The 23,006-nt window shown below is 33.3% G+C and overlaps 2 protein-coding genes across 2 annotated transcripts; one reads left to right on the top strand and one right to left on the bottom strand.

Annotated features, from left to right (window-relative positions):
* The first annotated feature begins 114 nt into the window (after positions 1–114).
* LOC109817682 (adenine phosphoribosyltransferase 5) lies at positions 115–4,180 on the top strand. Its single transcript, XM_020383012.3, has 7 exons — positions 115–461; positions 674–784; positions 1,490–1,582; positions 2,573–2,722; positions 2,828–2,886; positions 3,118–3,190; positions 3,874–4,180. Exons 1-6 carry the CDS (start codon positions 218–220, stop codon positions 3,187–3,189), a joined length of 729 nt encoding a protein of 242 aa, XP_020238601.2. The 5' UTR covers positions 115–217; the 3' UTR covers position 3,190; positions 3,874–4,180.
* Positions 4,181–5,894: 1,714 nt separating this feature from the next.
* On the bottom strand, positions 5,895–14,489 carry LOC109817660 (Phox (PX) domain-containing protein). Its single transcript, XM_020382979.3, has 10 exons — positions 13,975–14,489; positions 11,801–11,911; positions 10,573–10,671; positions 9,735–9,821; positions 8,810–8,918; positions 7,909–8,717; positions 7,534–7,698; positions 7,202–7,444; positions 6,516–6,734; positions 5,895–6,373 (listed from the first exon to the last, which is right to left on the bottom strand). Exons 1-10 carry the CDS (start codon positions 14,062–14,064, stop codon positions 6,143–6,145), a joined length of 2,163 nt encoding a protein of 720 aa, XP_020238568.1. The 5' UTR covers positions 14,065–14,489; the 3' UTR covers positions 5,895–6,142.
* Between the last annotated feature and the right edge of the window lie 8,517 nt (positions 14,490–23,006).

Raw genomic sequence — 23,006 nt, 5'->3', positions numbered from 1 at the left:
GGCTTTACATGAATTAAATGCAGGGGTCCTTAAATTTGATCCAAACACCGATTATACTTGCGTTGTATGTACAAACACACTCCATTTGTTGTTTTGATTGGTTTTTCCCAATTTTAGTTGCATCTTCCCAAACACTAATAAAGAAGTGGCGAGTGACGTAGAGTGAGGAAAAGTCGCGTGGTGATAATGAGTTACGTTAGAATGTGGTGGGTTGGAGATGACGCCGGACATAAATAAGCTCAACCAAAACAAAACACCCACACTTTGTTCAATTTCTTCTCTTCTTCTCTTCCCTAACACTTCCGTTTCGGAGGGAAACACAAAAGCAAATCACCTTTTTTTGTTTTTTTCTTTCTCTCAACACTTAGCAATGTTCGCCGAAGAGAATGGCCTCAAGGGAGACCCTAGGCTTCAAGCCATTTCCCAAGCCATCAGAGTCGTACCTCACTTCCCCAAACAAGGTCTCTTTATTTTATAACTGCAAAAGCTTCCTTCACTGTCTCTGCTCCCTCTTATGCTTTTCATTTTTTTTATTTTTTTTTTTTATTTTTTTGTTTTGTTTTGAGGTTGCAGTTTCCTTTTGAACCTTTGTGAACAGATCTGCAAACATATATTTTTTTTTAAGGAGTGTGTGTTTTGTGGGTTAAATTAATGGGGGTGGTGAAATTTGCAGGAATAATGTTCCAAGACATAACGACATTGCTGTTGGATCACAAGGCGTTTAAAGACACGGTCGACATTTTTGTCGATCGTTACAGAGACATGCACATTTCCGTTGTTGCCGGTACCGTACTGTACTCTTCCCTCCTTTTCAAAAAAAAAAAAACATTTTTTTTTCTGTACCCTCTTCTTCTCGTTTTGAGAACAGAAAAAAATATAAAAGTTTCAGAAGAAGGTGAAGGTAAAACTTAATGGGGCTTTTGCTTTTGGAGAAGGAGATCCTGGGTTGCTCTTTTCTTTCATTTCTTAGTTTTTTTTATGGGGTTTAGTTTTTGTATTGTTTTAATGTCATGAAACTAACAACCTGGAAACTGGTTTTGCTTCCCTTTCATGCCTTTCTCAACAATGCAATTTATTTTCCCGGTTTTTCTACTTTTTTTCTATTATAAAGTAAATGTTTCGCATTTGGTTTCCCCTTTTTATCCACGTTTTCTCTTTTATTTTATTTTATCATATTTAGTCGTGCTTTGATTTTCATGGCAATAGATTTTTTTGTTTGTAAAAACCAAGTCTTTTTTGGGGGGTGGGGGTGTTGGACCTTAGAGTTGGGTTGTGGGTTGTGGGTAGGTATCATTTATAACACTGAATATTTTTCTTGGTCTTTGATTCCGAATTTTGACTGATAAAAAATGAGGACCTAAATTTAGTCCACATACATGTGTTGTAATAATAGCCTCTTCTTCTAGAAAACGATCTCGGATATGGTTGTCATTTTAAACAATGACGCATCAACTGATGAGGATTATTGATGTGATTGGGTTACATGTAGGAATTGAGGCGAGGGGATTCATGTTTGGTCCCGCAATTGCGTTGGGCATTGGTGCCAAGTTTGTTCCTTTACGCAAACCCCGGAAGCTGCCAGGTATCTTTGTGTTTTATTGAATGTTGATTTAGAGATTGTGTCCAAACTTGGTCAAAGTTGAAACTTGAAAGCACCAAACTATGACCAAAACAACAAATGTGAAGATCGTTTTCCGTGGGATGGGACTGTCTTCTCTGAATCAAAGAAATGAGTTACATTCCTGATCTGCATTGAACAAACTTGTCAAAGTTTCTACTATTTGGTGCATCAAGATTTTTTAATTGAGTCATGGTTGCATTCAATTTATGAAAAACGAGTTAAACAAAGGCTGCTTACTTCTGTATATACGGATCATTTTTGCATGAATCACAATTGCATGAGGTCGGTGATAAATGTATCTTTTTCAGCAGCTGTCTTTCTTTTAACATCAATATTCATCTTAAGGTGTTTTTTCAAAACTGAAATAGTTCATTTCTAGCTTACTTTGAATTACTAAACATTGAAGCACATGCATGATGCTTCTGATTGTAAGCTGAAAGAGTGGAAGTCATTTGAGATCAACAGTTATTTTCATTGTGTGTTTAAATTGCCTTGTAAATGCATATAGCTTGTGAAATATGACTTGAAAATCTAAAGACCAGGTAATAATTGCTAATTCCACTATACCACAGTGAATCAGTAGTGAAGGCCCAGCTTCAAGCCTATAATATTTTCATTTTTTTAACAATTTCAAAGTGATTCCTCCAAAATTAATTAAATTGATACTCATCACTTTGGTATAAAAAGAATCGAACTAATTTATAGAACAGGTTTCAACTTGTTTTTTCAAAATCCCCATCCCCGCACACTAGTATATGCTTAATCATATCCCAAATGGCTGTTAGCTGGAATAAAATCTTAGTTTAATCTCAAATGATGAATTTTAGAGTTGTGAAACATTGTTGAGCCTTTTGAGTTATATATATATGTATATAAAAGACACAGTGAGAATGGTGAATTGGGCCCTCCACATTATGCCTTAATTGACTTTCACATGCTTTAATGGTTTAGGTGAAGTAATCTCAGAAAAATATGCTCTAGAATATGGAACTGATTGTTTGGAGTTGCATGTTGGTGCTGTCCAGCCGGGTGAACGGGCCATAGTCATTGATGACTTGGTGGCCACAGGTGGAACTCTGTCAGCAGGAGTAAAACTTCTAGGTGATTTGCACCCTCTTTTTGTCTATATTCTTTCCTCCTTTTTTTAACTTGTGATTGTTCAATGCATGTGGTCCCAACTTTGCTACATTTCAACTTGTTTTGTAGAGCGTGTTGGTGCTGAAGTAGTGGAATGTGCTTGTGTCATTGGTGTGCCTGAGGTCAAGGTTAGCTTCTCTAACTTGTTCTTCTTTTTCTACTTGATCTCAGAAATTTCTATGTTGTTGAAGGTAATCCTTTAAAGATTCTTAACCGAAAGTGAATAAATAAATGTTGTTTCACTGTATACAATCAGGCTCTTGTGAATTTCATTTTTGACAATATTTTTGTAATATATGCCTTTTTTCCTTTAATTTTTTTTATGGAAATGAAATGTAAATGAAACGTTTCTCTTTCAGGGCCAGTGCAGGCTCATTGGAAAGCCACTTTATGTTCTTGTTGAGCCGCGTCAAGCAGATAAGTGTTGTTGAGGTACGCCACCACTAATTCTTGAGCTAGAAATTCTTTCTTATAAATGCACTTGAAAAATGGTTGCGTAACATAACCCTTTGTAGTAATAACTCTACATTCGTTTAGCTTCTTTTTTTTTCTTTTTTTTCTTTTTTTTCTTTTTTCTTTTAACGACTTGACTCTTGATGGCACCCTTTGTGTCAATGTCATAAAGTGGCTCAACAATTGTCTAGTGCGCCCTCTAAAATGAGACTGCACTTTTGGGTTAAGTACGAATCTATAATTAATTTTTAAAATAAACAAATGAGATTATAATAAAAACATGCAAATGTACACAACAAATTATAAACTAATCAAAATTCAATATTTTATTTAGTCTATTTTTTAAATTTTTTTTTAAAGAATCACTTGTTTTTCATGAAGTAAATGTTACAAAAATGTACCCTCAGCCTAAAATAAAAGACATCTTCCTAGGCTTCCCATGGTTGGTTCTGTCCTTTGATTTGCACAGGGGGCCAATATGGGTGCCGCAATATGGTTGCTTTTACTTTTACCCCATGGCAAAGACCTATAAAAATCTATTTTTTTCTTCTTCTCAACCCTAGTTTATCCCTTTTGTGGTATTATCCTTTTATTTTTTGATAAATGGTATTTATCCTTATATGTGCATGGATTTCTCTAAAAGTATATACATATTGATGCAGATGTGATGTTAGCTGGGTCTTGGGCTGACATACAAAAGGACGGTGGATCTGAGAAACAAAGGCCATAATGTGATCCTTAAGGTTTGGGCTGAATGAGTGGTGTCCTGGCAATTTGGAAATATCATCATGGGAATTGTTTCCCTTTATCTTGTTGTACATGTTAGCCATCATGTTATATGGTCAACAGTTTAGAACAATCATTAAAGAAGGGATGGCTTCTTCTGGCATTCAAATGTCAATTTAAGGTCACATTTCTTCAATTATGTTTCGAACATTCCAAGATAAGGAAATATTTTATTTCATTTCATTTAATTAAAAAAGAAACAAAATTTATACTTAATTTTTTTTTATTATAAAAGATATCAATTGTTTAAAAAATCAAAATGTATACTTGGAAATCACTTACGTAATTAATTTAATTGTTTTATTAATTTGGTAAGAAAAAATAATTATGGAGATTTAAAAATTAAGTCATTTATTTTCTAAGATTTTAAGCATAAGATTTGACTTGACACTAATTTTGCTGCACGATCTTTACCAGCCGCTTGACATGTCCCTAGGGTGTGTTTGTTGCCCACTTTCTAAAACATCCTATTGTGGATCCTTGTTTTACATCACATTCGACGTGATTTTGAATTACAAATCAAACACTTTTAAGGTTCTTCCTATATACAATTATTGTTTTGCAATGCTTTTTTATAAGTTTTTTTTTTTAAAATATAATTTTATATAAAGGAAAGTATCAAAATTTTAGCATTTGATAGAAAAATCATTAATTTATTCCCTCAGTGTCATCAAAATATATTTTTCTTTCAAACAGAAATATGTGCATTGAAGTCTTGATAACTAATTCGAATTGTTGAGAAGACATTTGATAACATTTCGCCTTGTTGGGCTAAATGAAAATCTTCGAAGAACCAAAACTTTGAAGTGTGTTTAGCGAGAATTTGAACTTCACTTCTAGTTTGTTTGACAAATTCTAAGTTCTTAAATTTTTGCTATTTTTATTCTTATTATAATGATCTTATTATACTCTTTCCATTTTTTGTTCATAGTCATTTTGTCAGAATTTATTATTATTTTTTTATTATCATTTTATTAAAATTAATAACTTATTAATTTTTTTTTCTCATTTTTACCCTTGATAATTAATGTATGTTTACTGAACAATGTTTCTATTTATTTCTAATGTCTACCTATTTTTTCTCCAACCACTTATGTGAAGTTAATTTTACATTTAAAAGGATAATATGTTTCCAACGAAATACTATAAAAAAAATAGAAAGTAAAATAAGAAAGTAAGTAATAAACATTTTTAAAAACTAAAATATCAATCATTTCTTTAAGTCTCGTGTAAAATCATAAACGACTATGAATAAAAAATGGAGGGAGTAATTTCTATTTGCTTGTCCTCTTACATTTACACATTAAATAATTCAACAATTAGCTTTTATTACATGCTTTTAATTCAATGATCCAACTTTACAGCTATAAATATTTATGATCAATAGTAATTTATCGTAATTTCATGACTTATAAATCTTATAGCGCTATAGTTTAGAGTTATAAACATCTCCTTTGTTCTTAATTATAAAAACCAAAATACTACACTTATATAACATTTTCTTAAATATCAAAATCATTTAATGAATCAAATCATACATGTTCTCTTGCACACGAATCAAATGATGCATATTCTCTTGCACACTTCTAAATTTCAATAAAAACTAAACAAAAACCGGAATTCAAGCTCTACTTTAAATATAGAATCACAATTAAAAATATCACTTTGCCTCCATATAAAACTAAAAAAAATTAAAAATAGAAATACCATTCGGACTATAATAACTTTTTTGTTTTTCATCCTCTTGTCAGGAATCTATGGTCAGGCATTACAGCTTAGTGCTTACGCAGAGTGAAGGTTAATAGGACACTCCTGTCATTGCATCTTCATACCACAGCGATAAAATGCCTTTTTTAATTAAAAAAAGAAAAATAAAAAGGCAAAAGCAAACATAATCTAACCTTTTGATGAGTTCCAACTTTTCATTATTTTAAGTTGACAAAAAAAATGTGGTGCAAGGCTTGTATATGTGTGTTAAGTAAAAACTCGTACAAGTTGAAGGGTACATTAGGGGAGCTAGTGCATTCAGTATAATAACTCACCTACTATGAACGGCAAATGATCATCCACCAGGATAAGAAACAAAACAGTGGGCTCATGGGCAAAAGCCGAACAACAATTTATATTAGCACTTATCATATATTTCTAAATACTTGTTACAGTTTCCATTGAAGGGGAATCTTCACTTGCTGTCATGTCCAATTTGAGAGCATGCCTTGTGACGTGGTTTGTCTGTTTTCTCAATCTAACATTATCTGTGAACAAATCTGCTATCATCTTTCTCACTTCATCATCACATATTACACCATCTTTTATGTCATTGGTTTTATCTACATTGGAAGCCTCACTTCCGTAGTCCTTCTCTAAGTTTTGTACCTGATTAAATTTAAATAAGTTCTGTAATTTTATCGGGAGATTTGCTGGATAAAAGAGTGAGTATCTAAATGCACTGCATTAAAAAAAAAAGTCACGACTCAACTCTAAAACTTGTAAGAACATATAAATATATAATTTCTACCTCTGCTAGTAGGATGTCCATTTGGTCATCAGATGTTGTTAATTGATTAAAAGCATCAGTTAATGATGATGAATTCATGACTGTCCTATCTTCATATTCCCAAGGAAGATTGACATTGCACTCTTGAAGCTGGTTGAAAAGAAGCCTGCATTTCTCTAGCAGTTTTCTTCGAGCAGCTTCTGCCTGCTCCCTCTTCTCTCTTTCTTGAAGTAGTAGTTTCTAAAGACACAAGAAATACAAGTATAGATCATCACATATGTCTTGCATTCTGGGATTTCAGGTCCATATATCAAACAAGGAATATTATGGTAGAGCAGTGAAGAAGGATTTGTTAATAGAAATTTAAGTATACACATTAAACTTTACACTGAAGAGACAGACATTATAAAAATTATTGTGGAAGGAGGAAAGGAAAACAAATAAATGCATAGCATAATAAATAAATAAATACGAAAGCAGGGTCTAGTGCATTATCTGAAAGCAACAACAGTCAAATGAAGAGTGTTTCTTACCCTCCTCCGCCCCCTTCCCACAGAAAATACGGAATAATAGTAATATATGTTAGAGTCCTACTAATTTAAAATACGAAGACAAGTACATTGACAAAGCTATTTTTCGGAGGGAAAATATGAACTGTTGAGGAAGAACCTCCTGCAAAATATGATATGTGCAGGCTTATAACCTACCTCAATTTCAGTGTTTTCCTTTATTGACTCACTAAGTTCTTTCTTTAATGTTGTTTGGGAATTACGGAGAGATTTGACCTCCTTAACCAGAACTTTAACATCTGCTTTGGATTTTGCTTCTAGCTCTCCATACTGTTTCGACAAAATTTCCAGCTGCTCTTTTGTAGCATCTAAATTCTGCAACAGTACATCATTTTGCTGAACAATTGATTCCTTTGTCAAATTCTGATAGGAATTACCCCCCTGGATATCATGCCAAGAGCCATTATTGAAATCAACTAGCCCTACGAAAATGGTTTAATATATGCAAAATAAATGCAAAAATGTCTTACCGATTCAGACTTTAGTTTCATCTCCATTTCCAATGATTTTCGTCTAAGTTCTTCCATATCCCACTGCATTTGGGTAAATCTTTCCCTCTCGATTAGAATAGCCTGCTGCAAGTTCTCCTTATTTTTCTGTTTAGTAGTTTCAAGTTCTACTTCTAAATCCTTGACCTGAACGGATCCAATCAATTATGGACACACAATTAATATCTATAAAAATGAGCTTATATGCATGTTATAGAGCCATAAAATCCATAGATATCCACAGATTATAGATATATTTATCTTCAACTTGAGTAGTCTCTCATCAATCTCAGATACAGGTAAACTAAAAAAAATTATATAAATAATTTACAAGGAAAAGCAGGCCAAATCATGCACCTTTGTTGCAAGAAAATCCTTCGCAGCTATTTCTTGATTTAGTCTAACTACAAGGTCCTCCATATCAGTTTTTGCGGTGCCTAGCCTTCGCTGCATGGTTGAAAGAATTCTGTTCAATTTATTGCGTTGATCTAGTGGAAGGACTAATTGAGTATCACCAGTACACTTCGACTTTGTGTGGCCCATAATATCTGTCTCTCTTGAAACCAACGCAGATCCAGGAATGTCATGAGAGCCATCACCAGATGAATTTGGAATCCCAAAATTAGACATGTCACTGCCTCGTATTGAGCTTCCATCGCTCCCAACACTCTCATTTGAAAGCTTACGAACATGACCAACAACCTTGGCATGTCCAGGCTCAGAGAAAAGCTCCATGGTATTATTAGCTAAAAGTGAAGAATCATATAAATTACCATTATTTTTGTCCTTCTCTGTACCATAGTTCACATGTCTGGCATTTGTTCTATGCCTAGGAAGGCCTTCCAATTGCTCTAGAATAGTCTGACCCATAAACAAACCTTCATCAATATTTGTTATGCCATATTTCACAAGCTTTTCTATTGGATTCGTCAAATCTTCATCCAACGTTAGATCATCTGTGCCAACTTCAGAATTATCGTCCCTTCCAACTCTTGGTGTCCCTAGGTCAGATGGCTCATATGCAGTATCACTACCATAATCTGAGGCAACAGATGAACTACCAGCAACTAATGATAAGCTCGACTGGAGAGGTGATTGCACAGAATAAACTGTGTTATTGGAATCAGGATCTGTTTCAGAATTCTGCTGGCTTGCATCTTGGAATGCTGAGAAGGGATTAAACGAGGTAGAAACTATCAAAATTTGGGAAAGCTAACATGTATGAGGCAACTAAATGCATGTTGCAAAAGACACATACAAGATCTAGCAGCTGCTTCTAGTTCAAGAAAGGATGCCACTGCAGCACATCTTGATACATCAATGTCAGACAATAGTTTGGTGATCCACTCCTCCAAGGAGTACCTTCTCTGTAGCAAAAATATATGAAAGTTGTAAGTGGGGGTCATAAAATTAGATGGAGCCACCTGTTCAGTTGTCCAATGTAATGTGGGTAACAGCTATTGAAACATATGAACAACCTTGTTTAAGATTCAGTTACAGTTAGTTAACACTACCAATGAATGAATATTAAGAAACCTGCTACATTTCAAGAAAATTCTTACTAAATAAAATCTATAATCTCTTTACCTCCACATAAATAAAGAGAATGCGGAGGTAATTTTAATCTACATTTTTTATGTTCAGTTATAAATTGGCTATGTAAAAGTTTTAGTATTTATTTGAACTGAAATTCTCACTGAAAACTTGACCTAGTTTCAGTCACATAAAAATAGGCAGTTTTTCTTGTTCTTGGGTTGAAGAGAAAATATGGAAATTAAGTTAGCGAGGGAATCAATGAAGGGATTTTGGTGAAAAAAATATAATGAGCACTAGCAGAAATCCTGAAGCACAAAATGCTAACCTCTTTTTAGGTAAATATATTTTTGGGGCCCTTTTTAACAAGACAATGGCAGATATTAAAAAGTATTTGGACTGTAAGCATGTTTAACACAAATCTAAAAGAGGCATATCAGGGTGAGAAATAGATTGTGAGGATATCATCAAAATAGTAACCTAATACATACCTTACCTAAATTTCTAGGTGCTACTAATCTACAGTTGCTAAGCATCTATAGGCCAAGCATTATCTTATAAAATAAGGAAATTCAAGCATGATCAATGTGCAGATCCATAATGCCATAGATGCAGCAATTGGTACTTTAGTAAGTTAAGACATTTCCAACCTCTTCTAACAAAGCTCGGCTTTTCAACCGCAAGAGTCCCTTGGGTGGCGCCGGAGGGATATTTTTCCTGGGAAACTCCTTCTTAAGCTACAAAGACAGCATGTGGTAAGAGTCTACAAATCAGTGAAAACTAAACAAGCACATATACATGTAAAATATTTATTTATATATCATACACGCACAAGTGCACACATAGCCCAGGCAACATACTCAAGCCATTTATAAACCACTGATTCTGTTCTCATCTAATAACCAACATTATTTTTCCTTAAAGAATTGAAAAATACTTGAAAGAATTTTCAGTTCCTGAAGAAGACTCTCTTATCCATATGTATCATTGGTTCAAAGAAGGGTTGGCATCTCTCATGTTGTGAGGCCACCATTGCTGTCCATTAATTGCAAGGCATACTATGTTCAAAACTTCCCATTCATGTCTGTTTTCCACAGAAAAGTTAATGTTGATTTTCTTTAGATCCTTTTAAGTTTCAATTTACAACTGTTTAAAAAAGTTGAAATTTCACCGCTTTTGAAGTATTTTCCTGCTCGTTTTCACTTCTTGGAGAGAGAGCCCTTGAAAGAGAGTAGCGACAAGTTAAAATATTTCTTCCTTGAAGATCTTGTCTATTCCCTATTACTGTCAGTGTAATAAATTGAATGGTTTTATGGATGAAAATAATCAAGGGCTAAAATTAGAGTAACTGTTAACACTAAAATGGGTATCAATCAATATGTGTAGAGAGATGATAATTCTTAAATGAAAACTTGGTTGTCAGAATCAAGGTCGAAAATACAAATACATGAAATAATAAAAAAACGAAGTTAAAGAGGATAAACTTACATCAGCAAACAACTTTAGAAAATCATTGAACCTTCTTAATATTCCATGGACCCTTGTAATCCCATCCGGTGACTGTACACCAACTTGAACCCTGTAGAACTGTCCCTTAATGATGTTAAAAATGAACACTCACAAAGAAGTTATCATTCCAAAACAACCTATAAATATATGGAATATGGAAATCTGCAAACAATTAACGACTAAGTTGCCTCGTTTTATCTTTTCTATACGACAACTTGCTTATCCACTGTCATATGTATGTCCTGGTTTGAATTTAGTAATTTACAATAATTTTTTTTTGTTATTTTAAACATGGACACATTTTAGTAGTTTTCATAATTAGTTCAAACCCTCTTGCTAATGATTCTTGTAAGGCACCAACATTATAGCATTCAACCATTAATTTTGATGCATAAACTGCATACTGTTAATTATACCAACAACAGAAAGACACAGGACAACTATGGGGAAGTAAATTGATTGGAAATAGCATAATACGGGTGACAAAGCAACAACAACCACAACACAAGATGGTACAACAGAAATGAACCAGCAAGATGGGGCTTTCAGTAAAACTGATCCCTTTTCTATATAGAATTACATGTGTCCCAACTTAACAAAGAAGAAAGTCAAGGATGCAGAATATGATTAAAACAACAAATGCTGCATACTTAAATTGCATGTAATACTCTGAAAATAATGGTAGCAACATTAGACAATTCTAACTATTGACAGAGAGACGATAGTGCAAGGATGCCATTATTGTTGATATGAATAAAGCATTTACCACTGGATATTTAAAGAAGTAAGACTATGCACAAAAAGTACAAAGAGAACAGAAATACACTATAGTTACAGTGTCATGACTCATGTATATGCTATATTATAAAGGAAACTCCCACAATGTTCAAACAGTATAATTAGGTGTTACAGTCTTGAATTAATGAGAATTAACTCATTCACACATGCATTTATCTCACTGCATCTCTCAAAAGAAGGGATGAATTTCTGCATGATTCTCCTCACCCTTGCAATTTTACAGTCTCACTTTACAAATCACACAAATTTAAACATAACTTTTAAACCGAGTATATGATAATTTCCCCTTGCTTCAAATTGAGTATATACTTCTAATGAATCTAATCCTAACAAATTGAAACTAGAAGGTGGCACAAAATTACTCCTAAATCTGGTCATGAATGAAAATTTAAATATCAATAAACTTTACCACTATAGGATCTGAGTTCCTTGATTTTGGAACAAAGGCCCAAGAAGGTATAGTGACACAATAACTCCAACCGGTACGGTGATTGTGTGGCCACACTGTATCTCGTCCATTCTGCACAATAGGTACTTCAGAATTAGAAGGAAGGCAAATGCAAAATAATAACTGCACAAAGGAAACCAATTTTTTTATGCATAAAAGTCACAGAAATACGAGTTATCAAATGATACCAGAAATGGAAAAGGAGGTCAGGAAATATTACCTTAGGATACCAGGAAATATTCTTGAAATGATATGATTGATTGTACCGGTGAATTAAGATTGAAGAGAATTTTTGACAAAATTATAACCCAATAAAAAAATTGTGATAAAGAGCCACAACTTATTTAGATTTTTAAAATAATTGAATATGTATCGTCCTTGTGAAATGACAAACATACAAATATATAGCTTGATTTTCTCTGCGCACCTCTAATCCGCTTGAAGAATAATCTCAAAAGTTCATCATAAAATTTTCATCTTTGAAAATACTCCATAATGTGCATATAATGCTTGTAAACTATGTAAACCATTATTGAATGGCAGAGTTTTCCACAAAATAAGACACCCTTACTTCTGCTAATTAAGAAATTTTCATGTTAGATTTCATCTTAAAACTAATTGACATAAAGTGAAGTTGTTCAACAAATATATAAATCACACCCCACCAATTGATGTAGGTGATGTGAGACTTTCAAACATAGCCCATCCATAGATTGCTGGGCAATACACATAGGAAACTACGGAAATGGTAGAGATCCCCTCCACAAACCACAAAAACAATGGAAATGGGCTATTGGCTTTGATGCACTATTAGATTTCATCTTAAAACTATTTGACATCAAGCAAAGTTTCACAGCAGATATATAACTGCACACTATTAATTGAGGTGATGTGTGATTTTCCAACACCCTCCACCATAGATGCTTGCCAGACTAGACAATACATGAAGGAAACTAAAAAAATGGTAGAGATTCCCTCTACAATCCACGAATGCAACAGAAATGGGCTATAGGCTTTGATACTCTTGTCAAATTTCATCATAAAATCAATTGACACTAAGTGAAGTTGCACAACAGACATGTAAATCGCACCCCATTAGTTGAGGTAGGTGATGTGGGACTTTACATGGAAGGGAACTACAAAAACTGATTATAAACTGCACCCCCACCACACAGACACACGTATGCCTTCCACAACAGGTGATACACAAGGGAAATTATGAAAATGGTAGAGACCCCCTCCAAAAACCACAAAAGCAACATATTGAAACCATGTTAGATTTTATCCTAAAACCAATTGATATTAAGTGAAATTGCACATAAAGTAAATACACCGCATCCCAGTGATTGAAGCAAATAGTGTGAGACTTTCAACGGAAGGAAACTACAGAAACGGTGTATAAACCGCACCCCTCCACAAATGCCTACTGAACCATGCTATGCACGAAGGAAACTATGGAAACAACCACAAACCACATAAGCTACAAAAATGAGCTATAGGCTTTAATTTCATGTTAGATTACATCTGAAAATCAATTAGAATTAAGTGAAGTTGCACAATGGGTATATAAAACCGTATCTCAGTAAATGCGGTAAGCATATGCGAGAAATTATTATATAATCTAAGATCCCCTCGTGTTAATAGTCCTGGCCAATCTCCATGGAACGTGAAACCAAGTTTTTTTTTGAGTAATTTGCCACGCTTCACGTGAGATTGACCAGAACTATAAACACTTGGTAGTCCCAACAGTACAATAATTTCCCCCCTTTCTTGCCAATCATAGGAACATTGCATACGAATACATGGCCTCCAGGTTATCAAGAAGCAACGATCTCCTCGGCTTTAAAATTAAAAGTAACAATAATTTGGTTCTCCTTTGCATTTAAACACGGAAAATGACACACCTAGCGCTGATTCAGATTCACACTAACGATGCTCGCAAAACACAGCTCACCACGATCACGCGCATCAATCAAATCACGACAACAGAGACACAAGCAGTAACAATTAACTATCTGATAGCCAAGGACTAAGTGAGAAAAGTATTAATAAGGAAGCCGATCAACGAAAAGGGAACTCGTTCATTCAATCGCGTGAATAAAACTACAATTACATTAAAATCATAATAAACTAACCCATTTCCGAGGCGCAGGACTCCAATCCATTCCGAGAGGCAGCGGCGAAGTTCCATCGTGCCTGTGCTTGGGAGGACTTCGTCTCTGCATCGTCTAATCGCCGTCGTCACAACCTAGAATTCGCTCTCTCTCTACAATTTGAAGATCATACTGCGAATATCTGAGCTGAGAGAGATAGGAATCGGAATTGGGACGCAAAGTGAGAGTGACGGCACCACCGAGGACTAGGGTTTCGACGATCGGATCGGAGAAGGTGATATCTATGCCGTCGCGGAAACGACGGAGGGGCGCACGTTTAGAGTAAAAGCGGCAACGTGGCTAAGAAAAGCCGCGAGCGCAGTTCGTGTTTATGTATCGTGGACTGGACACGTGTCTACTCCAATGAAAAATGAACAATTCAATTCTAGTGTATGTAATTGTGCTCTGTAATCTCTGTGTAGTGTTGTAGAGTGTAGTGCGTTTGCTTTGGGGCTCAAATGAGGGAAAAATAGAAAGAGAAAGTAAACCAAACAACCACACTACCTAACTGTCTTCTTCTCTAAAACAGCATCAGGAAAACTAAATTTTTTTTTAGCTTGGGCCGGAATCATACATGACAGTCACTCATTTTTGCTGAATTGGGCCATGAACACAAATGCACAACATAACATGTAATTGGTTGATTGTTCATTGGTTCTCTCTAATTCTTCAACTGACTTACTTGTTACATCTGGGGAGACTAATAACCAACACAAATGTACAACATAACATGTAATTGGTTTACTGTTCATTGGTTCTCTCTAATTCTTCAACTGACTTACTTGCTACACGCGGGAGACTAATAACCAACCAAAATAAAAAGGTTCATGATATATATACTTCCTTTTTTCTATAAGTACACCTCTTTTAAAAAAAATAATTAAAATTTTAAAATATTCTTAATTTTTTGTTTTAAATTTTTAATTTTATATCCATAATATTTAATGTAGTACTTTTTTTTCACATATCTTTCTTTCTTTTTTCAATTTTTACATGCACCTCCTTATTTTTCTTTCACCCCACCTATTTTGGTAGCATGTAAAAATTGGAGAAAAAAAAAGTATGTGAATAAGAAGAAGAAAGTAAAAAATTGAAAGTTGAAAGTGTAAAATTAAATTTTTAAAAAAAATTATAATATTTTATAATTTTTTTTTAAAGAAGGAGGTGTAGTTATAAAAAAAAGGAAGTGTATATATCATGAACCAAATAAAAATATATGTCAGGATAGTAAGACAATGGCTAAAGAGTAAACACATCCTCAATTTGCAGCATAGGTAGACTCCTTGTCCCTACAAATTATTCCAATATTCTCCCCCATTATATCAACTAGTACTTTGTTGCAAAGATATTGAACTCGCTCTCTTTAAATATACATAAAATTTGAGTTTTATATATATAAAAAATGTAATTTCAAAGATTTTATTAAAAATGATTAATCAAATTTTCTAACTAAAATTAGTTATTAGTTTAAGTGGTACCAAATTCAATTTCTTATATTATTTTTTGCACCACAATAATAATTGTGATAGAATGAAATTAAAAAGTATAAGACAAAAAAGAAAACGAGATTAATGTCCTATTTTGAACATTTGTAAATTTTCTTACAATGTTTTTTATATTTTTTATTAACTAAAATACTTGCCTTAAAAATGTTTTCTAATTATAATGTATAAAGACTTGTCTTCCATATAAATTATTCAAATGACTATTATCATTATGTGAAATTTTCTCGATAGGATGGTAATTCATGTTACCATTAATTAGTTGTGATTTTCCAAATTAAAGAGCATGAAATAAAATACACAATATTTGATTATTTTTCAACTTTCCTATCATTCACGTGGTGGTGCTGGTGCATCACAACCCTGAAAAAAACAATTTCTAAAAATTTAAGTAGGGCAATACGCCTATGACATTGAAACGATGCTGGGGAAGAATAATAGGAAAAACTTTTGAGGTGGCAAAAATCTTTTGTGTGTAAGTTATATTGATTAAAGGTAATAAAAAAAAAAACTCATGTTGAAAGAACATCACCAGATGAAGAAGAGTTTAAACTATCAAAGAAAGAAGGAAGAAAAACGAAGAACGTTGTCGAATTATAAGAGCCAGAAGAAAATATATTAGTGAAGAATTGAAGATAAACAAGAGAAGGTGTATTTAAAGTGTAAAGATAGGAAAAAAAATGAAGATATTTAAACAAAGTTATTAAAGAAATCAGACATTTTAATAATTAGATTTTTTATTTTTTATTTATTAAATATTCTATTTATTTAAACAAATAGAACATTTTTTTTTATATTTTCGTATTTAAACATATTTGTTTATTTTGTAGATGAGAAGGAAAAGAATGAAAAACATTGAAAGAAACAAATGGAGAGCTTGGAGAAACATCAAGAGAGAAAAAGAAATTTAGTTAACTTTTAACGTTTAGCATGAAATTTCACGCTCAGTGTCAATGTTGCGTAGAGTGATTTAATTTCTCATGTTTTGCACAAAATTCCATGCTCAACACTAAAGTGTTGATCTATCTTAATGAGAAAAGACAAAAGGGTTATGACTTAAAATGGGGGTAAATTTGAAGATAACATCATTAAGGAACATTTCTCAGAGTGCGTATAGCGACCATAGAATTCTCATGATTTCCAGATCAAGATTTTTCCTTTCTTTACCATTTTTGTTGTGTTTTATGTTTGTGTGTAATTAAGTTTACCCTTGTTGGGGGTTTGGTGTAACTATACATATTCTCATATTAACATTTTAAGTTTTTAATCATAGTTGTTATTCGGTATTATTACTTTATCTTTTTTGCTTAATATTTGTTATGATTTGATCTCTCTTAACTATATTTTATCGATTTAAAGTGATTGTAAAATGTTTGTGAACATTTGAACTGAACTAGAGTAATTAGTGGTGTTTACCTTTATTAAGAATAGGAATAGAGTAAATGTTAGTAGTCATTCATAAACTCTTGTTCTTAAAATTGGATTTTTGATTAAACTATTCAAGGAATTGATAACTTAGTCAAGAAACTTAGACTCTACCTTGTAAAGGATTAAGATTGAGTATATTTGTGAGTTGAATTTTAATTTATGTTATAATTGGATTAAAGCTTGTGTTGTAAGCACAAAAAGATAGTTTGGTGAAGATGAACCCTCAACATATTTTATTATTTTGTTAAAATCAACTTTTTGCATTTTCAGTATTCATATATATATATATATATATATATATATATATACTTTTATCACATTTATTTTTATTTAAACACTTTATCTTTCACAATCAATCAGTATTTCACTCGTGATAGTTTAGTATAATTAGTGGTTTTTTTCAAGTACTACATAAGTTCATTGGGAGACAATATTCATATTTATCATTGAACTATTTATACAATTTGGTACACTTGTTAAGGATATAAACAATAATAATCTGATATATAGCTACGAGTATGTATGATATAAAAGATATTATGTCATAATTTACGATTTGTAAACAAAACGACTCTATGGACTACATTACAAAATATTAAAAGTTGAAGGACTGGGTTACAAATTTTTTTAGTTTAGAGACTTAATTAAACATTCCTAAAAGGTTTAGAGTTCAAACAATATATTAAGCCTTTAATTAAAAATAACATATTTTATTATATTAAAAAAATGTTGGTAACAAATTTTGGAAATGTATATATTATATTTTTCATTCAATTTATTTCTATATCATTGTTTATTTTAAAGTGCCATATGAATAATTTTGAGAACTAAAAGTGGTGCATCTCTAAATTAAAAAGAACCAAAATAAGACTGTTTTTTTAGAAACAAAAACCATGTAACACCCTGAATTTTCTTGTTGATTATTATTTATTAATTAAAGGGGTTTTATAGAGGTTTGTATTAATTTAAAATTATTTATGAAATTTTTGTAAATTATATTTTTTAGGCTGGAACGGGCTGTTCCAAAAGTGGAACGGACCGTTCCAAATAATGAAAATAAGTTGTTTTTGAGGGACCAGAACGGGCCGTTCCAAAAGTGGAACGGGCCGTTCCAAAGAAGAAAATTACTCATTTTTGTATTTCCAGAACGGGCCGTTCCCAAATGAAAACGGGCCGTTCCAAGGTTATGAAATTGCCTAAAGACTTTAGTTGGAAACAGGCCGTTCCAACTATGGTCAATCAGTGTTAACGAGAACTTCAGAATGGGCCGTTCTGCTTTTTGAAACGGGTCGTTCTGCTTTTTGAAACAGGTCGTTCCGATTTTGGAACGGGCCGTTCCAGTTGCTAAATTTGCCTATGTTCGAAGGATCCGGAACGGGCGTTCCGAATCCAATACGGGCCGTTCCGGAGACCCCAGGATGCCTATAAATAGGGGCAAGGGGGGTGAAAATTTTATACTAAGTGAAAAGTGAAAATTCTAGAGAGAGAGAGAGAGAGAGAGAAAGAGAGAGAAAGAGAGGGAAAGAAGGAGGGAATCTAGAGGAGGAGGCTCTGCCCAAGTTTCAACTCCGCTTATTCAGGTAAAGGGGAGAGTGAGAAACCTCGCTCAGGGGTGTGGGGATAATTGTTGGATAGTTTGTTTGTCGGATTGGCCTTCAATCCCTTGCCGTTGTTCTGTCTTATTTTCTGTTTGCTCTACTTTATTTTTTGTTGGAAATAATAAATGATTATGTAATCTCAATCCTTTGTTGTTGTTCTGTCTGATTTTCTATTTACTCTACTTTGTTCTTTGTTGAAGGTGTCGTTGTTCTGTTTGATTTTCTATTTACTCTACTTTGCTCTTTGTTGAAGGTGTCGTTGTTCTGTTTGATTTTCTATTTACTCTACTTTGTTCTTTGTTGAAAGTAATAAATGAGTATGAAATTAATGTTAATAATAAATGAGTTTTAATATGAATAAGAATGCTCTCTGAATCTCTGTGAATACCTATGCGGACCTTATGAGGAGTATTTATGACATGACCATGTGAAATATGGACAAATGACATGAGACCTAAGAATGGACTATTGAGACAAATTATGATTATGAGACTATGACAAATGAGGACATGATGTACTAAATGAAATTCTGTAATAAGTTAAATGTTGAGTTAATGAAATAATGAATGTGTGACATGCATCATATGCATATATTACTCCAGGTGTGCCGCTGAGGCTGCATACCAGTGATGTAACTTGCTAACGAGGTGTACCTTGGGGTCATCAGTGATGTAACTTGCTAACGAGGTGTACCTTAGGGTCACCAGCAATGTAACTTGCTAACAAGGTGTACCTTTGGGTCACTAGTGATGTAACCAGGTGTACCTTAGGGTCACCAGTGATGTAACCAGGTGTACCTTAGGGTCACCAGTGATGTAACTAGGTGTACCTTTGGGTCACCAGTGATGATATGTGAAACTTCCTTATGGCGCCACATGCATGCATTTATGAGTCGAGTTCATGACATCATTGCATGATAAATAAGTATATATGTGATATTGATGATGTGTGTGTATTGTTTATATGTGACTTATATTTGTTGTGTGTGTGTGGGTGCTATCTAACCTTTATTTCTGCACCTGAAACTGAGTGAGATGTTTCTCACTCCCTTGTTGTTTTTGTATATGTTTAAATTATGTTGCAGGTGATCAGCATCATGAGGATGTTGGTAATGAGGCTTAAGGCTTCAGTTGGGCATGCTCTGATAGGATGTGACATCGGGCATAGCTAGGCTTATTTTGGATGTTATTATTTTAAAAGCTTTAATTTTCTCTTCCTTTGTAATTTTGAACGTTCTTGAGAAAAGACCAAAATGTACATCTTTGTCATACTATTTTATTACATATTTTGAAAGTGATATATTAATTCCTAACTAGGAGGCACTGCCACCTTTACTGGAATTAATATATATTCTCCTTTATATGATTTCTTGAGTTTAATACTTATATTTGATTTTTTATGATTGATGAGTTACGAATGTGAATCTTCTACCTTATGAGATTTGAGACAATTGTTTTATACATGAAAGATGGTACCAAATTATGAAAGATTTTATTTACTCAAATATAATAAGATAGTCTTTTGTGTATTAATGTTGGTGTAGAAGGTGTCACAAACCAAACTTTAGAAAAAGTTATAAGAACCAAAAATATATTTTATCGTTTTATGGATGTAATACATAAAATAAAAAAATAAGAGATAACAAGATTTTATAATCATTTTATCGTTTTATCGTTTTATAGTATCTATTACATATTCTTTTAGGCCTTTTTATTTTTATTTATTTTATTTAAATTATTTTGAATTTAAAAATATTTAAATATAATATTTTTTAAGAAATATATATCTAAAAATGATTTTTTTATTTATAATATTTATGTGAATCGTATTCTTGAAATTACAAAATAAAAATATATATTTTCTTAAAAATAAAATATATTTGAAAAAAATTATATAAACATTTAACAAAATAATAATTTTGTTAATAACAATACCAGATCTTCATCATATAACGTGGCAAAGTTTACTCCTTTCCCTTGAATTGTTTTCTTTTCATCCGTCAGTGGTTGGCATGCTAGTAATTTTGATAAAAGGAAAGCATTTTTATGAAGAGAACATTGCGGTGAGATAACGTGAGAGAAAAAATCGTAACAGAATCCTTTACAAATTTTTTAAAATCAAAATTAAAGTTAAAAGTAATGATGTGGCATTTTGGAAATGTATATATTATATTTTTCATTCAATTTATTTCTATATCATTGTTTATTTTAAAGTGCCATATGTAAAGGATTCTGATTTTTAACTTAAGGTGAATTTTACTAGCTTAGAGCACCTTATTCCTAACTTGAAACGACTAATGCTTTCAAAATCTTGTAATCTTTTAAGTATATTCTTGTTGTGTTTGATGGTTACATGAAAATTGATGAAGATTGAATTTAGTTCATTATATATTGATTTATGATGATAATTTAAGTTGTTTAATTCGAAAGTTGCTTATTATTGAAAGTTGTATGTTGATTTAAATTGTTAAAGTTGAAATTGTGATGCATGTTTTAGTTGTGATATATAAAAATTAGAGAATAGTAAAGTTAAACAGATGATACGTCGACCTCCCTTGACCCAAAGATGCATGTCATGTGACTTGCATATGACTTTTAAAGAATTTTTCTCTTCCTAAAATACCCTTATCTTTTCCAATGTGCTTCCTCCTCGCCAACTGTTCCATGTGTTCCATGTAGGTCTCTGTAACAAGTCCCACATCGGGGAGGTCTCCTTACCAGGGAGGCCTTATAAGGCGGGAGGTTCTCCAACCTCTTGGGCCGACTTTTGAGGGATGGTTCCCCTCCTTAGCCTTATGCTTGTTACAATTGGTGCTTTCATTGAGAGCCAGCCAACTCAAGAAGGGATACCCACAGAGGGTTCTGACCGGCAAGGACCGAGTGAAGTGTCGGTGAGTGAAGTACCGTGGAGTGCAGCCATCGAGGACGCTGGCTTTCGAAGGAGGTGGTAATGTAACAAGTCCCACATCGGGGAGGATGTAACAAGTCCCACATCGGGGAGGTCTCCTTACCAAGGAGGCCTTATAAGGCGGGAGGTTCTCCAACCTCTTGGGCCGGCTTTTGAGGGATGGTTCCCCTCCTTAGCCTTATGCTTGTTACAATTAAGGCGGGAGGTTCTCCAACCTCTTGGGCTGGCTTTTGAGGGATGGTTCCCCTCCTTAGCCGTATGCTTGTTCTGACCGGCAAGGACCGAGTGAAGTGTCGGTGAGTGAAGTACCGTGGAGTGCAGCCATCGAGGACGCTGGCTTTCGAAGGAGGTGGTAATGTAACAAGTCTCACATCAGGGAGGTCTCCTTACCAAGGAGGCCTTATAAGGCGGGAGGTTCTCCAACCTCTTGGACCGGCTTTTGAAGGATGGTTCCCCCTCCTTAGCCTTATGCTTGTTACAATTAAGGATGGTTCCCCCGCCTGCCTTATAAGGCCTCCTTGGTAAGGAGACCTCCCCGATGTGGGACTTGTTACATTACCACCTCCTTCGAAAGTCAGCGTCCTCGATGGCTACACTCCACGGTATTTCACTCACCGACACTTCACTCGGTCCTTGCCGGTTAGAACCCTCCGATGGTCAGAACCCTCCGTGGGTAGCCCTTCTCGAGTTGGCTGGCTCTCAATGAAAGCACCAATTGTAACAAGCATAAGGCTAAGGAGGGGAACCATCCCTCAAAAGCCGGCCCAAGAGGTTGGAGAACCTCCCGCCTTATAAGGCCTCCCTGGTAAGGAGACCTCCCCGATGTGGGACTTTTACATATTTTTCACATGGTATTACTTAAAAATACATACAATTCAAATTAATTAGGAAATAAATTTATATTACATTTGTTTGAATCGAAAAATATGTTAATGAAAATTATATATTTATATGTGTGTATTATCATGAGATATTGTTATCAGCATTATTGATGATAGTATATAATGGGTTTAGTTTTGATATCAGTGTAAAAAAGTGATATCAGCGAACAATTATAAAATTTTCTAGATATAATATTTAAATTAATTATACCAAAAATAAACGATTTTCAATTATATACAAATATACTACCCATAATTGGATGTAATTTTTTTACTACAAATGTTCCAATTAAATTCTTGAAAAAGTTATCATGAGATAAAATTACTTAATGCTAATTTGTTTTACCCGTGTTTTGCGCATATTATACTAGGTAAACATGATAAAAATAGTAAAAAAATAAGAAAATAACATTTAATCCCTTACACCTTCATAGATGATATAGTCTGCAAGTAAAATTTTTTTAACTTTTAAATACAAAATATTCATCGTTAAATTTGGTAATTAATATTTATCGGTTATATTAGCAACTTTTAACACCTTTTAGTCTATCACCAATTTGTTTACAATTTACGTGATAAGATCCATATTTATTTTATTATTTAAAGCATGTTTGTATCAACATTATTTATGGTTGAATGTGGAATGTAAGCAACAAGTAGTTGCTTTTGCATTAATTTTGATATGATTTTTATTTAAA

This window comes from Cajanus cajan, chromosome 6 (assembly GCF_000230855.2).
Source record: "Cajanus cajan strain Asha chromosome 6, NIPB_CcT2T_4, whole genome shotgun sequence".
NCBI classification, from domain to species: domain Eukaryota; kingdom Viridiplantae; phylum Streptophyta; class Magnoliopsida; order Fabales; family Fabaceae; genus Cajanus; species Cajanus cajan.
This window is presented reverse-complemented; position numbering and strand designations above follow the sequence as displayed.